Source organism: Triturus cristatus, chromosome 3_1 (genome assembly GCF_964204655.1).
Source record: "Triturus cristatus chromosome 3_1, aTriCri1.1, whole genome shotgun sequence".
NCBI lineage: Eukaryota > Metazoa > Chordata > Amphibia > Caudata > Salamandridae > Triturus > Triturus cristatus.
In genome coordinates this window covers 530,397,958-530,415,592 of record NC_140583.1, presented here as the reverse complement: position 1 = coordinate 530,415,592, position 17,635 = coordinate 530,397,958, and the positions used below count along the sequence as shown (strand labels likewise).

General features: G+C 42.9%; 1 protein-coding gene across 2 annotated transcripts in view; it reads right to left on the bottom strand.

The window, feature by feature from the left end:
* Window positions 1-17,635, bottom strand: part of MFGE8 (milk fat globule EGF and factor V/VIII domain containing) — a 231,706-nt gene that overhangs the window by 74,478 nt on the left and 139,593 nt on the right. For both annotated transcript variants that reach the window (XM_085644459.1, XM_085644458.1), the window contains exons 5-6: window positions 7,709-7,890; window positions 2,068-2,223 (exon numbers count right to left, since the gene is read on the bottom strand). In XM_085644459.1, coding sequence (XP_085500585.1) covers window positions 2,068-2,223; window positions 7,709-7,890 — 338 coding nt within the window. The remainder of the gene's footprint in view (window positions 1-2,067; window positions 2,224-7,708; window positions 7,891-17,635) is intronic.

Sequence of the window (17,635 nt, the reverse complement as noted above, 5' to 3'; positions counted from 1 at the left end):
TGACAATGTTTGAATGTATGTATGTATAGCTCTAATTTGTATTAGTATTTGAATATATGTGAGGTTCCATCACTGGACCATCAGCACTCGAATAAGACTTATAATGCGAAGTCCATTACTGCTCCAGCTGCAATCTGGCTTATGTCCCATTATCCATGCTTCACTTCAGCTCATGTCTTAATGCAAGTCCTCCATTTCTCCATTACCACCATCAACATTCAAGTTCACCACATCTTTAGCAGTACCACTGCCCATTTATCCTGTCTAATGAGGGCTGATACCCCAAATCTGGTCCTAGGATGCTTGTTTCCAGTCCGGGCAGGACCTGACCGGGCAGTTCAGGCTGGACTGTTCCCATGAGGCACAGGGTCAAGACTGATTTGCATATGGCTGGGTTCAAACTGGAATGGCATGGTGAGCAAAAAAACGATGGATTTAGGCACAGATCTCTGTACTGGGGGTGAGTGTTTGACATTGTTCAGCAATCCATCCATCATTTGTTCCTTTTGCATTTGTCACCGTAAGTGGGACAGGTCTGCCCAGATGTCAGCCAGTTGCTCACCATGCCACCGGAGTCAAGCTATGCTGGGTGATGAGGGGTGATACCTCAAATACCAGGATGCTTGTGTCCGGTCCGCAGAGGACCTGACCTGGCAGTTCAGGCTGGACAGCTCCCAAGGGGAGCAGGGCCAAGACGCATTTGCAAATGGCTGGGTTCAAACTGAATTGGCTTGGTGGGCAAAATAACGATGGATTTAGTTAAGCCCTGATCTTTGTACTGGAGGTGATGTTTGACATTGTTCAGTATTCTGTCCATCATTTGTTACTTTTGCTTTTGTCGCCCTAAGGGGGACGGGTATGCCCAGACGTGCGTACCGTGCTCACCATGCCACCAGAGTCAAGCTATCCTGGCTGACGAGGGGCGATACCCAAAACCTGTCCGAGAATGCTTGTTTCCAGCCCTGGGGAGAACATGGCCTGGCAGTTTGAGCTTGACTGTTTTCATAGGGAGCAGTGTCAAGACTGATTTGCATATGGTTGAGTTCAAACTGAAATGGCGTGGTGTGCAAAAAAACAATGGGTTTAGGCCCAGATCTCTTTGTACTGAGTGTTCGACATTGCTCAGCATTCCGTCCATCATCGATTTAATTTGCAGGGATCTTTAGTAAATAGGTCACTACCAATTCCCAAGTATAAATCTCCTTTACTACCGGGTCTTTTTTTCCACAGTATCTTGACCCTACTCTTAGTAGCAGCTCCTTTCAACCCTTGAATGGAACCCGTTTCGTCTCAAATTCTTCACCCAGCCCTGGCTACATTATTGTCTCTGCACAATGTGACAACTGTATTGTCCTGTACTCAAGTAACTCCACTGAAGCGGATGCGAGTTAAAAGGATTGTTAAACAGCACTGCCCTCTTGCAGATTAAAATGCATACCAGTGACTCCCACCCATGTTCACAAAAATCAACATGCAATTGAAGACATGACGGCAAGTTGGAATTCGGGACGCCATCATGGAGTCAACCGCAACAAATCTGCCATGTTTTGAATTAGCCCACACTACTTCCAAAGTTTAAGATGATTTATAAGAAGACTCTGGGATTGTGAGTGTGTAGCCACAGTAAGCACAATAACATGAAAGGATCTAAGATTTAAATCGAGGGGAAAAGAGGAGTTGGAGAGACCAGCCTCAATAAATGTATAAGAAGGCATAAATCTTTATGTTGCAATACACTGTAATGTAATGCCATCAGCAAAACAAACGTAACTCACATCTACGCATATGCTTTTCATAGCGGCAGTAATGGAAATGCACTTAGGGCACTGCATGCATGCATGATAGGCCGAAACATGTTTCTCTTCTGAATATCAAATACTGTATACTGTTTAACATAAGCCTGTGGGAATCAGCAGTGGTTGACTTATTCACATACTTGCTCTTATTTCTGCAAACCTTGAAGAAGAATACGCCGAGCAAACATAACTAGTGTTTTTGGTAACCTTACCTATTTTCAAACCAACACTGAAATGGCACATGGCTTGTAATATAGAGACCAGTGTTCACCTTGTCTTTCTCTTTGTCATTCTCTTTGTAAAAGTTGAATAAGTGGCCATCAAGGCTGTATGCCACTTTGAACCCTCTGATGTACTCTGCTGTGCCCACTCGGCTCGCTCCCTGGGTTAGGATGCCAGAGATCCGCATCTTCCGCAGTAGATTGACCTGTGCCAAAACCAACAATGAATACAGTTAGTCTGGGATAAACAGTAGTTTCAGTGATCTACAGAGGTAGCACAATGACAAATGTGAGCAAATGCAGCTTTACCTATGCTAAGTATAAGAAAGCACTGAGGATTTGTTATTCTGAAAGCAGGGCTCTCTAAACTCTAATTTACATCTGGTAACAAAGCAACTCACTTTCTATAATCCTAAATCTTCCTACTCATAGGCCCAAAGTAGAAGGTGTCACTGCTTTAAGATCTTTGATGCAAATTCCATTTGGATAGTTGTAAATGGCATCTGTTTGATCCACTGTAAAAATAGTTTTGAGGCACCTGAGTGTACATGTCACTCTAAAAAAGGAAAAAAGGAGAATTCTATTTATTAAATTAAATACCAACTGACACCAATTGGCACGACTAGAAACTGATATGTTGGCCTGAAAAGAATAATTATAGAGTTGTTAACGGAATCCCTATCAACACCATGAGGATTCGAGGCATCATAAAAGTTGATTGGTCTGTTCAAATTTGGGGTTTTTGGCAGAGGTTGGGGAGAGATTACTGTGACATTGGCCTGTGGCAGTGGCGAACAATTATCATATCGATTGGTAGACTGTGCCACGTTTTGGGCTTGCAAAAAGATTTTCATAGCATCAGGATTACAGTCAGCATTTTAGTTTAATTAGAGTGATACTTTTTGATCATGTAGCGCCTGGTTAGATGTGGCAATGCTTGGAGATTCTCCAGCTCTGTTGTTGGAATTCGAACTGTTAGTTTTGTAGCTAAATCGGACTTGATCAGGCTCGGGTACTTGCCCTGAATGTGACACCACTTGAGGATCCTCAGAGTTATCAACTATGATTTTATAAGTAACTACTTTGATATCACATTTAGTTGTCTGCCCTTCTTGATGTGGTGGTGACCTCATGGGAGCCTAATTACTTGAGGCTGATAAAGGAACAGAAGACGTTGCCAAGTCAATTGGTGTGGGAGGGGGAAGATGACTGCAGGACTGGATATGTTTGAATTATTTGGATTTGAGTATGCTCCTGACATGACCTATGGCACTTCAGCTCCTGGGTTGGGTTTACAGGAACCTTCTTAGAAGTAGTTCTTAGAAGTTATTGCTATTTGGGTGTTTGAAACTGGTTGGGGTATATCCTTTTCCTCAGGCCAGTGCATGAATGACTCGTTCGCCTCAAGCATGCAGTGGTTGGCAGCCTTGTTCCATTTGTTGTTCTGCGTTTGTTTGAATATTTTATACATACACAACCTGTGAGCGGATCATATGTGTTTGTCTTATTCTCTAACATTACAATGATAGTGCTGCCAGTGGCCGATCCGGAGGAAACGCCCCCCTGGGCTGAGACATAGGCTTTCTCAGACCCATTCTTAGTTGGCTTACGACTTTAGATATTAACATCCTTTTAACTCCGTAGTTCAAGTATGCTGGGCCCCTTATAGTTTAGGCTCTTTTTCAATCTATTAGAATTGAGTGAATCACTTCGGGAACTTCACCTATTTTTGATCGCTGAGCATTTACAGGGCTTGCTTGGCCTAGGTGTTGACTCCAATACTGCTTTCTTCTATCACTCGCAAACCCCTGTCCATTATTGCAATGTTATTCAATATTTTACGCATAACCGTAGTGTGATCGTCTAGTTTCATTGTCTGGGAGGTGAGTGCACCAGCTACAATGTCTAAAGGCCTGCAGATAGTTCTCATGATGGCAAGAACTGGCAAAACTGGGGAAGAAGGGTTCTAGTATGGCTTGGGTTGCTCGTGCCCAGGTTGGGGGGGGGACGTGTTTGAACGGTACTAGGCATTACTAGACTTTAATAACCAGACTCAGGATGCAACTACAATCAAATTAAATGTTCTCTAAAGTAATTTGTCATATAATAAAAACCCACACAAAATAAAGTGGATCCAGAGGATACCTGGTGCCTCTGGTAACTGGAATTTGTATTGGGGATGCTGAAACGGGGAATCGGTGCTGATCATCGTGAAGCATCCTGTCCTCGGTTGAAGCTGCATCTGAGCTTGAGGATTCTCCTGGTTACATTACATCTATAACTGGGTGTGGACAGTTAATGTGCATGAGCAAGTGGCACTGAGAAAGAACTGTGCTGCTTGGACAACAGCCAGACCCATCTTGCAGAAATTCTGGCTTATTGGCTCAGGCGAAACTGTGAATCGGCAATGCTATATTTGCATGTGACGCATGTAGCCACCATCAGAATGCAGAACAATGTCATACATTCAGCCCAGTACAGAGATCTGGGCCTAAATCCATCGTTTTTTTGCTCACCATGCCATTCCAGTGCTTGTTTCCGGTTCAGGGAGGACCTGGCTTGGCAGTTCAGGCTGGACTGTTCCCGTAAGGCACAGGGTCAAGACTGATTTGCAAATGGCCAGGTCTAGACTTGGGTGGCATGGTGTGCAAAAGAATGATGGATTTAACCCAGACCTCTTGACTGGGGGTGAATGTTTTGATTTGTTCTGCATTTCGTCCATCAATTGTGTCTCTTTTACTTTTAGAAAGTGGCATTTTTATGTGCTTATGACTGTGTTTTGCAGCCTGACTCCTATCCACACCCACAGCAGAGTGACATCTAGGCTTTGTGCATACTTTCCAGACAGCCATCACACAGGAAGGGTTGGGTGTAACAGGGTTGCGTCTACATACTGAATGGTCTTCCTGGGCTAGTAGAGAGGGAGGCAGGGCACACTTACATTTGTATAGGCTGTGTCCTGCCCTCCAACAAAGGGCTTGTTTACCCATACTGATGTCTGGAGCCAGGGCTGGAGTTAAAGAAGACATTTTGAGTATAAATACAGGGGCTCTGACCCCATATTTTTAGACATTGTGTGTGGCTTGTAACCAGGAGCTGCTGGCTCTACATGTTGCCCCATAGGGCTGCTGTGGTGCCAGAAAAGATCAGTACTTGGACTATTTTTTCTCTGTTGTGCTGACCTGCATGCCTGTTTGGCTGCTGGAGACTCTACCACTTTGTAAAACCCAGTGTGCTGGTCTGCTGTCTGCCTGTCTGTGTCTTGTGCTCCCCAGTGTTGTCAGGGGGCTGGTGGCAGCCCCTCCCTGCTCCCATAGAGTCTGGAAAGATTCCAGTGGCAGCCCAGATCTGGCTGTGGGGCATGGAGTACAGCAGCCTAAAACCTTGAAGTTCAGCACATGGTAAGTGCTAGGTGAGGCCCTGTGTTTCCCCCTCCTGCAGTGATGCTACCATGAAGGCCCTCACTCCAACAAAGCACTGAGCCCCACCCGAAGCTGTTGTTGAACTTGTGGTGTTCCCGTACACGTGCGTGGAAAGTAACGCTTCCATCCGCCAGCTGAAGAGAGCGGCCGCAGCACCTGTCAGAGCGGTCCCTCAAGTACGGGAGAGCACAACATACAATGCTCAGGATCCACTGCCAGGGAGCCAGGTCGAAGGTTCTCCTTGTGGCAGCGAGCGCCACACGCCTGTGGAAGTTGCTGCATTGGGATTTTTAACCCTGTGTGGGTGCTACAGCCGTTCTGTAAGTTTCACCTTCTCCGGAACTCCGTCCTGAGTGGCTTGCAGGGTATTCCTGGAATAGTGGACGTGCAGTCATCCCACACTGTTGAGTGGATGAAGGCGGTATTTGTCATTGCTTGACCCAGACCCGAAGGTTACCACACTCCTCGCCTTTGGGAGGGTCATATTTTCTTGCTTCTAGTACTATGCAGGGAACCGAGCGAGGTCACTCCACCAAAGGTGACGTTGGGCGCCTCACCCGTTTACACACATACCTTTAGGGGCACTGGAGCCCCAGTTTGCAGGTCGGGATAAACCCTCGGCGGAGGTCCCGATCCTGCTTGGCCCCTGAATATACAAATTACTGTGCTGCTGCTGAGAGACCCACAGGTGCTTCATTACCATAACCAATGTAGTTGAAGTTCTTGTACCCTATGTTTAATGTGAAATTACAATAAATTGTCTGATAGGAGCCCAAGTGTATTGACGCCCTATAACTGAGTTGGTGATTTGTGTACTTTTTTCATAACCTCTGCCTTTCATGCCCCAGTGCTATTGTGTAGGTCGTTTTTGTTTCTTGCACTAGATAAAAAGTACTACCCCAGGTTAGCACAAGGTGCACAGGGTTTATGATTTATGTGCATTAGACATTACATGCTGTATTGCCTGCCCTGATATTATGTATGTCATTTGGAGGCATGCCTCGTCAGGATATGACTATTTCAGGATCCGCATAACATGTACAGAAATGGTGTGTTTAAGACTCGTGCAACAAAGAAACCTTTCTTTTATTGCACTCACTGTAAAGTTTGACAATTGCCTAGTTGGCAAAGTGATAATTGGTTTATGTGGTTTTGGTTTATCTTTATATGTAATACAGAAGCTTCTTTCGATATAACATTGCGCTGAGTCTCTTTTGTGGTGTATTTATTGTGTCACAAGTGTGCTGCACAAACACTTTACATATTGCTTCTGGGATAAGCCTGACTGCTCGTGCCAAGCTACCAGGGGTGTGAGCAGGGGGTATCCTGGGTGTGCAACTACCTTACCCAGACTAAAGTGGTGGATTCTGCCTGGCTTAGGTGTAGCCAACAAGACACCCGATTTATAACAGGTTCCAATTCCACAAGCACTTTTCAAACTCCTTAAGCACAGGTACAAAGCCTTATACAACATTGGCTTCATGCACCTCAACAACCACATAAACTTCCACAAACCTACTAGACCCCCTCCACTCAGCCGAACTCCTACTCTCAACCCTTGCATATGCAGAACCAGATGTGCCAGTCGTGCCTTCTGCTACTTTTCTCCTAAAGCCTGGAACAATCTGCCCCTGCATCATGTCAAAGTCTCCTCTTTAGTTCTCGAATTCCGCAAGAAACTGAAGACCTTGCTCTTCACCTAGCCCTGATCCTGGCTCTGCCCATACAGCTCCTACTTCAGTGCTAGGAAACCCTCCTGGCTGAGTTATGAGCTATCCAAATAAACATAACAATCAGGATCACTAGCCTGCTCCCCTCTCTCCCTCGAACCTCCTTGCTTGCTGAATTGTCCGTCAAGCTCAGAGACCATTCCATTGACATTCAGAGCATTAATAATTTTAAAAAAAAACGCCTGTACCATACATAATGGCTGTAAATGATTTCATATGAAGAGCAACTTAAATAAAACACAAGCTGAAAGGCATATACATTAAAATTACCTTCCACTATGTTATTTACTATTGTGTTGCTCTAACTGGCATTGCTGTTTTCTTGTGCTTGTTTCTGTAGTAAATCCAGTTTACTTATTTATTAAGCGTTACCCATTCCATAATTTTCTGTTCTTCTTTAATCATTTAGTTTTTGTTTACTTTTCATGTTTCTTGTTTACCCTAAAACAATATATCACACGCAGCTCCCAAGCCCCAGAGGAAGAAAGCAGGTAGATAGGAATAGTGCGACTGCTGGACAGATGCGGTACTAACTGTACCTGAATCCACGGGCTCTTGTCGTAGTTGCTTGACGTCCAGGCATTTACAATTCCTTGCTTGTTAAGTCTGGCGAGATCCGGACCCCACCGCTGCATACCCAGGAACCCATAGTGCACAGAAGAAGCGGATATCTGGGAATCTGCAATAGCCCCGCCTTCCATTCCCAGTGCAACAGCGCAGCCTGGTGGCAGAATTGGAAAGATAAACACAATATCGACAGAAAGCGAGAAGATTGGACGAGCACTTTAACATCTACAATATTACAGTCCCCCCAGGCCATGACCATGCATGAACCAAACAAGAATCGACACCAGCAATACATGCACCAGGGTGCTAACAAAACTCCGTATGGTTAAAAATCACACTACAAGCCTTGAAACAGATAGCTATAGCTTTGCTGCGCGAAAAATTGAATTGTATTAGTTATGAACGAAAAAAGACACATGCATCTGTTAAGTTAGTTAGGAAACGTTTTGTTCCAGTAAAGTATTATAAAATTCTCTTGCCCAAATGATAAGGAGCTGTCCAGTTAGCATGTTAAAGCACTCTAGAAGTTGGCCCTCAAGCGGTGCATGTTACGTCTGTAAATCAATAAACGCTCTTGGCAACGTTTGTGGTGTATTGGGTTATGTTTGTGGTGTGGGGGGGTTACATTTGTGGGGTGGTGGGTCACATTTGTGGGGTAGTGGGTTACATTTGTGGTGTGGTGGGTTACATTTCTGGTGTGGTTAGTTACATTTCTGGTGTGGTAGGTTACATTTGTGGCCCTTATGCCACATCCTCCCCACTTGGGTTTTGGTTAGTTTTGTTATAGGCGGACCTAATTGGAGCAATGGCCTGGTGGAAGCTGCTTCCTGACGAGAGCCCAGCACATATTTTTAGGTCGAGCATTAGAGACTTCTTGTATATACTTCATTATATACTTATATGTGTATGTAGTTTGTGGGCTCTGGAGATCAGCCCTAGGACTTGTCTGCTTCCACTTAGGGACTTTTTTTCTGTTCAACTGCCTCTATTTAAATGTCTTGATAGAAAAGGACCAGCAGAGGTCAGTAAAATACCAAAATTAAATTATTTGAGTTTTCTCTAGATTCCAGTCCATAGAAATTGTCTTCCACGAGCACCCTTAGACAATTCTTTTTTCAAATCTTGTATGTTCAGTGATATGACTACCGAAGGCTCCGATTTTATATTAAAAACAGAGCTTTGGACTATACCATTTCCTGCTGAAAGGCAATATTTTTCAAACAATAGGAGGAGTATCACCAAGAGACCACTCAAAGTCTCAAAGTATTGGGAGAGTTGCACAAGAAGGGAAGTTGTCCTTTTTTAAGAAGACCCCTCACTCACCAACCTAGTTGGTGACATGCTTCATCATCGGGGTCCCACTCGAATAGCTGAATGCCATCCGGGTGTGCTTCGACACCTGGCCTTGAAGAAAAACTACTTTGAATACGAGGGGGCCCTATACCTCCAGACGGGAGGCACTTCGATGGGGAGCACTTTTGCCCCAAGTGTGGCAGAACTTTATGTCTTTGAGTTTGAGAAAAGATTCATACTGAGCGATCAAAACCCTTTCTCCTCCAACATCATATTTTGGAAAAGGTATATATCGACGACGCCCTTGCCATCTGGCACGGACCGATCGAGACACTAGCAAACTTAACCATATGGATCAACATCTGTGACCAACACCTGAGGTTCACCCACACCATTGACCCGCATACAATGATATTCCTGGATTTGACAATCACCAAGGAGAACAGCCATCTAGAGACTAAAACATGTCACAAACCAAGTGCGAGGAACAATCTACTCAGATTTGAGAGCTTCCATCCGAGACCTCTTAGAGAGAATTTGCCTTATGGCCAATATCTGAGGTTACGCTGCAACTGTAGTAAAATCACTGACTACCGCAATCAAGCAATAGACCTCACTAAAAAACTCACAAACAGAGGCTACCCAAATAGGATTCTCAACAAATGCCAAAAAAGAGCAGACAACCAACCCAGAGAGGCACTTCTGGAAGACAAAATACAGAAGGACGAGGAAATACCACTGACATGTGTAACATATAGTACAGCCTCTAACCTAGTGACCAGATCCATCAACAAACACTGGTTTATCATCAATACAGGTAATTTACATTGGGAGAAACTACTTTTTTCCTTCAAGAAAACAAGGAGTTTGAAGGATTTCCTGGTGAACACACGCCCGAAGGAGATCAGACAGGAAACAACACAAGCTATAACAATGGCATGGGGCCTACCTAACATCGTAGGGCATTATCAATGTGGCAATTGCAGTGTTTGCCACTTGACCAGCAATACAAAAACGCTCTCACTGGAACCAGTTAAAGTGTGGAACCGAGTCCACACGAATTGCAACAGCACCAACGTTGCCTATCTGATAAAATGCCCAAGCAACCTTGCATACGTGGGCATGACTTGCAAGAAAATTAAACAGAGAATTTGTGAACATCGAAGCACAATTAGATGCAAAAAAACCACAACAAAACTCACTGAACACTTCCTCCAAAAAAATCATATAACTAATGACATGAAATGGACCATTATCGAACAAATAAAAACAGGGACAAGAATCCAACAACGCCTGTTTGAGAAGGAACAGCGGTGGATATATAGGCTATCCACCCATAAAGAAGGATTAAATGACAATATCCCGTGGAACTTAGTCCTTTCAAAATAAGACCATGTCCTGTATCCTGTCCGTATCTACCTTAAGAGTGGTCTCCTTAGCATCTATATTGAGACACCATGCCCAGTTGTGACATAACCTGTGATCTAATGACCACTGTTACCAATGCACATAAGTCTGTATATACAACTATATTCAAGTACAACAGAGCCTTCATGCAGCCATTGCTTGCGTTAGCGAGAGTTTCATTGAATATAAACCTAAGAAGTTCTTGCACTCCCACATAGCCACTATCTTCCCTCAGTGACACTCAGAATGTGTAGTCTGTTTTACATTGCTCACAGCAGAGCCTTCATGCAGCCATTGCTTACATTAGTCAGACTTTCATTGAATATAACCCGGAGAAGTACTTGCACTTCCACATAGCCATTGTCTGTCTTATATTGCTCGTGTTTGCTTGGCTCACATACTTTCCCCTTAAGACGCTACTAATTTGCTTAAGCGTCCTTTGTTTACCTCTGTAACCATGGTATCACGCGCTCATAGCGCACTGACGTTGGTCTCATGACCACGCCACCACGCCCCCTCTATCCAGGACCCGGAGGCTACCTGCATTTAACCAGCAGAGCAGCTCCGATGCAGTTACCAGCGGGGAGCGGCGACAGGTCCGTACCGTAGGCGCAATAGCCGGTGACTGACGACGTGTAGTAAGTACCCTTACCAGATGCGGGTGGGCTCCGCTTTAACACCTATTTTGATGGACTCTCAACTCATGAGATTTCTCGTCCCTACTCGTGACGCCCTTTCATTTAGATTGCATAACTGAGTCAGCACCACGGCCACGACTCCCATGAGGCACGATACGCTGTTGTTATTAGTAAGCACCCCATTTTTCTTCTATGATTGTAGGTACCTTGAATGTTACGCTTTTTTATTGGCATGCATGCTGATCTAAGTACCCCCTCACCTACGTAATGAGAGCATAGACAACCACTTTTAAGATGGACGAAAGTGGCGTTGTAACATATACTCAAGGGTTCAATTGATATCCGCGTGTATTGACAAATGCATCTGCATTCCACGGCAAATTCTGCCAGCTTGTGTTGTGTGCACTAACACCCGCCAGACTGAATGTCACGAGTGGGCGGTACTTTATTACTTAGTGACTGACCCTGTCACTTGAGTGAATGTGCACAGTATGAATATTACCAATAACTGTCTCTCATCTTATGAGACAGACATTAATAATTGTGTATTTTTCACACTTTCTAAATACACAGTATTGGGAAACTAAGGAGCACTCAACCATCGTAACACTACGTTACAGCTACGTACCATGTTTGCTTGTGATTGTATATTTGTCTTTTCAGATTTTTCCGTTCGACTAATTGGATGAAAGGACACCTAACTGCAAGTACACGGTTAGGTATCAGTGAGCAAGGGTAGGGTACACCTTAGCGTGTGTATACCGCCCAGGTCAAGCACACTTGGTCCTGACGAAAACCTGGCACTACCCTCTACAGGTTGAAACATGTAGACCTTTTAATGCACCTTTTTGGCACTTTTTTGGCACTTTTTTTATTTTTCACTTTACAGATACCAAAGGTCAATCTAACCAAAACAGGTATCTAACTAATAATTTTTAAAATTGTCCAGTTGCTCTAGAATAAAATATTTTTCAGTGAGGTATATCTGGCCAATTTTTAAACCACTTTGTCACTTACCTACACAAAAACAACCCGCTCCATTGTAATCAGGTGTCAAAGCACACCCGGATGGCATTCGGCTATTCGGGTGGGACCCCGATGATGAAGCATGTCACCAACTCGGTTGCCGAGTGAGGGGTCTTCTTAAGAAAGGACAACTTCCCTTCTTGTGCACCTCTCCCAATACTTTGAGACTTTGAGTGGTCTCTTGGTGATACTCCTCCTATTGTTTGTTTATTTGATCTATAAAGGGACCAGGGGTATTTCCCTCCATGTAGTGGAAATCCCTTTCTCTCTCCTGTGGTTTTGTAGGCAATATTTCTCTACATGTGTGCCCATACCTGGCGTGTCACGCAGTTTGGTGCTTACTTTCCCTTCCTGTTAAAGAACAGTAGATGTTTCCGCACCCAGGCTAATGTGCTGCATAGCTAAATACATATGAGGTCCCAAAGGCAAGACCGATTGCATTGCAAATGCTTGTTTCCCTTTCCTGCCTCGAACACTAAAAATTCAAAGCAGTAAAAGTTGAGAAATATTTCCCCGGTGCAAGGGCACTCTAGAATTCTAAATAGCTCATGCTCTGAGTGCAAGTCAGGATGTGAAATGAATAGTCACAGATCCATGTGCTAAAAAATGTGTGAGTCAGTCATCAATTTGCAACTCATTTACCAGGTCAAATGAAGGCAAAAGTCCTTAGGGGTTGCTCGCTACATTATGCAGAAGGAGAGACGGCTAGTAGACGGTACAGGGTTGCTCATTTTGAGGTTAATTTTCACCGTTTTTCTACCATTTTGCAAAGATAAACAGCTCAAATGGGTGCAGGGATGCTCGTTGTATCCGTAGTAGCTTTCAAGTGTTAAAGCACGCATTGCCATCAGACCTTTACTGTCCCTGGTGTACACCCCGTCCTGCCTAATGCCAGGCAACAGCCGTGAACGAGGTGGACACTGAGAGGGCAGTATCTGTTGTACAGGCAGTAAGGCATGTGCTTCTGAAGAGAGATTATTAACAAGCTGCTTTATGTTTGGGTGGCACTCTGACGGTCACCGGACACTCGTGATTCTATGGTGAAAAGCGTGGGAGTGGATTTCCAAACATTATCTTTATTTCAGGTGCATCACAGCAGCTCTTGCAGATAAGAGATAGTGACCAGGGAGAGACCAGCAGCAGAGGTCTGCTACCAATACTTCAGATACCATACACTGGGCGTCATTACATTGTGGGAGTTACATCAGGAGTCACTACATCACAGCTAAGTTTTACTACCTTTACTTGTAAGTTTTTACTTCACAAGAAAGTTACTTTTAAAAAAGATTTAAATCGTTTAACCTTAAACGTGTGTGTGTGTGATCGTGTACACACACACACACACACACACACACACGTGTTGCTGCGTCTTTTACTAATACGCCCTAGGGAGAGCACATTATCAGCAGTATCCCGTTTTGCACCCAGTGAAAGAATTGACAGGTGCACAACACGGACCCTAGTGATCAAACTTGTATTAATAGCGGCTGGTGTGACAATTACCCATTATGCAGTGGATGGGGCAATTATGCTACTAAGTGATCAAATTCATCTTATAAAAGTAAAAGCTTGGAATCTCCTACCGCTTACTGTTAGCCTACCGCCAATGTTGTTTCATTCTACATTCCTGTGTCCTCAAACTGCATGCTGTCTCAAAAATCTTCTCACCATTACTTAAATCCGGAATTAAAAATTGACCTTTAATAACAACTTCTGTTTGTCATTCCCCCTTTTTCCCCATCTCGCTTTTGAATGTTCCATCCTCTGCATGCCTCCTCTGAGCACAACCTACTCCGACACATGCATGTTTAGCCTATTCTCTATTATTGTATTTCTGCAAATTTACCGCAACTCATTTACAAGATCACAATCTCTACTCGTTACTCTGAAAGTCATCCCCATGCAACCTAACAATACCCAATCTTCTCTAACTCATCATCTATTAATCCCACCAACCATGTGCATGAGCTCACACCTCACGCCCACTAATGGCCGCGACTGACCACCATTAATTTAGTCCATCATAAACAAAACTGCAAAGGCTACATTTAATGGTTTGCTTTGAGCGCATAAGACTAATCCCAGTAACTAACAGTAACCAATAACATTGAACTAACCACTAACCTTGGGTTCTGGAGCAGTGTGCTGCTCGCTATAAAGCGCTTTGATACCTCGTCAGGGGTAATATGAGTTACATAAATGCAATTAAAATTACAATCTTCCACTCTGTGACTTTATTTTATCAATGACATCTGACCATGCCGTGTAAGCCATGTTTGTGTACAGGGCAACAGCACAATTGTGAGGTACACACAAGGCTACTATGAAATTTAAGATACAATTATGTGAACAAGGTGTATCTAATAGTTTTGCAATTGAGAACTGCATATGTGTGAACTGTGAGCTCCATCCTATGAGGACCAAAGGCATTCACTACACACCATATTTCCTGGCAATCTTCAATAAGGTTTCATTTCCAGGGTACAGTAAAATCTCCATGACTTTGATAAAGCTATAAGCATTCAATAGACTTAATATCTCAATTACAGGTAACAAACCTCACTACTCTTACAATGCACGTCATGTATAATGGAGCGAATCACAATTAACTCAAAATTGGGGATTGCTATAGATATCACCCAAGAGATTTTCTTCTCAAAAACACATCATGTTGCCAGCTCTATCTATCTATAAATTCATTACTTCAATATATAGTTTTGTCTGTACTTTATATTTCCAGACTCGATTAATTTCTTTGCAGTGCACTTTTGTGCAGCTGAACCCCAGAAGTACGTGGCCACCTTTATATGTCCACACAGCCACCAGTATGCAACCACACTGCCCTGTTCGTATGCACATGTCCAGTAACATATGTTCATACACCCACCGTCAAATAGACATGCTGCCTCCGTCAAACACCAGTATACTTACCATCATAAATCCCAATTCCTTCGTTGGATATGCGCACATGACACCTTCATAGACCCATGCATCCTTTATCAATGCTCTACAGTGAACGCAAACTCTGTTATACTATCACACAAACTTTTATATACATATAAACATTATCAGTGACTCTCTCAAGCAAATCTCCTTTCAATCTTTGGTATTAATAACAAGGGTAAGGACTTAAAACATACTTACTATGGAGAGGCTAGGGCAGGAGGTGAAGGCAGCATCTTAAATTATACATTTCATGAATGTTTAGATTGTATGCTGAAGCCGCTGTCTGCATCTTTAACATCCTTTCAACTCTATTTAGGGACTATATATACAGTCGGAGAGCTAGATTTTTTAATTATCATTCTGAAGTTTATTTTATTTCTTTGTTTTTCACCAGTTGCTGATACAGTCACTCTATGCCAGATTATAGGTTGCATAGTGAAGATAGGCTATACAAAGTGTAATTTCTATCAGTAGCTCAGCACAGGAGACTATTAAGGAAACACTCAAGCGCTAATGAATAAATTAATCGAGCTGTTCAACCAGTGGTTAACCTGCACTCAGACATAAATTAATTTCTTATGGATAGACTAGTGGCTCTCTTGTAACACGGATTACATAATTGCTTAACATGCACACTAAAACCCGCACATACAAACACACAAGTAATTCTGGCAGTTCTTAAAGAGGAGTGATTGTAAATCTTCTTCCATGTGTAGTAGGTGTTGGCTGTTTGTGAAGTACATAAATTTGCACCCTTATTAGGAACACATGTCTTTTAGTGTATTTGAATCAATGGATCCCAGCTGGATGTGATTAAATTGCTGAGCAACCCAGAGGCCAAATTTCAGTAGTAATTCTTGTAGAGACAATATTCAATTAGCCCTGCACGTTGTCGAACAGCATGGATAATGCTATTACCAAGCCACAGAAAATTTGCCAGGAAACTCGGATGAGAGTTGGGAAATTTCCAACCCTGGAGAATCAAGGCTGATCCTCGAGATCTTTAATTTCAACTACGGAAAAATAAATTGGGATCATGTAATTTTGCCAGATCATTTTGTTTGTGTCTGTGAGATGGAAAGAGAAGTTGGAAAAATGTAACTATACCACCGGTTATATCACAATTCTTAGTCTTTTAAAGAATAAAAGTATCTGCTTTGCAGGCTACTTTCTCTGTATGAGAATCAACCGACCTATGTTTATTGGTTAAAAAATAAAATGATGGCATTAATATGAGAAATGTGGTTTTGCTTGGTTCTGTTTACTGGCACCAGCTTGTTAGGCTGTTTTTTTCAGTAATCTATTATGAATAAGGAATTTGTATGTGGCCCACTTATCTCTCAATATGGGTTTTATAAGACTTTACTTATATATTCTCTTAAATTTGTTTGTTCTGCTAACTGTGATAAATCCTTATTACAATGCCAATTTAGCAGAATTCGACTTGGATACAAAGCTGTGTTTTTACAACAAATTAGCTAGAAATTCTGCACTAAGAAGCAGATGAGCACAAATTCATAATTATTACATTGTTTAATAAAAGAGTTACTGTAGGGTGATTGTTCTCTGTAGGTCTCATCTACCAGACACTGCAAGTTGTGTAGTTGCGAAAGCCCTATTGTGGGCTTTCCACATTTACAGCAGGTGTACAGCCTAACCCTTGCTTATCATTGATACTCTTTATTGTTGATCACATTTCCTTGCTGCTTATTCCATGGCTTGCCTTCCTCTTCTTATGTTTGTCCCTCCCTTGGAGAACAGCCTCTGTACCATCCTTTCGATTGTCTTTCTTGCAACCTTCCATTGCTCTCGTTTAGGGAACTACTACTTTTAACTTAAAAACTCCATGAGAGAGCATGTGTTTTCCAGCTCTCGCATTATGAGCTTCTCCCCCACCAAACTTCCCACATCCATTGCTCCAGGGTCCCATGTTGCTCTCTCTGTTGTGTGATTTTCCTCCCGCTCATGTCTTGTTTTTTTTATTATTTGCTACTTTTACCCTCCTTCCTCACCTGCTCCTTCACTGCCCTCCTGCAGTATTTTTTTGATTTTGCGCTTTCATGCTGAATAGAATTGTGTTTTTTTTACCAAATCCATGGTACGCCATCTTTGATTGGTCAATAAAAAAATGCAAAGTAAGTGGTGCATGAGTCTTTCTGCTGGTGTGCGCATGCATAGTGACACATGCATGTGCATACATCATCATATGCGTCTGAGCCAGCAGAATGATGCAACCACCAACAGTGGCTGCATCATAGAAGATTAAGATACTTTTCATAAACAATGGAAATGTTAATGAGGTCGAACCTGCACACCTTTACAAATTAGCCTTTATTTCATTTTTTTTAGAATGTGTATATTTCGTAAGCAGACCTGCACTATCACTTTCAGTACAGCACGTTTAATTTGCAAAGCGTTGTTCATGCTCTACAGTTATGAAGAAGAAGCCCTTCTCCGCAGACCTACCATACCTTCAAAGAAACACCCCTGGCAATTCCCTTAGAGGTGCTGTATTCAGAACTGAACAGAACCATCACTTGACAACAGAACCACCATGCTTTAATGGGTCACCGTCATGCATTGTGTAAA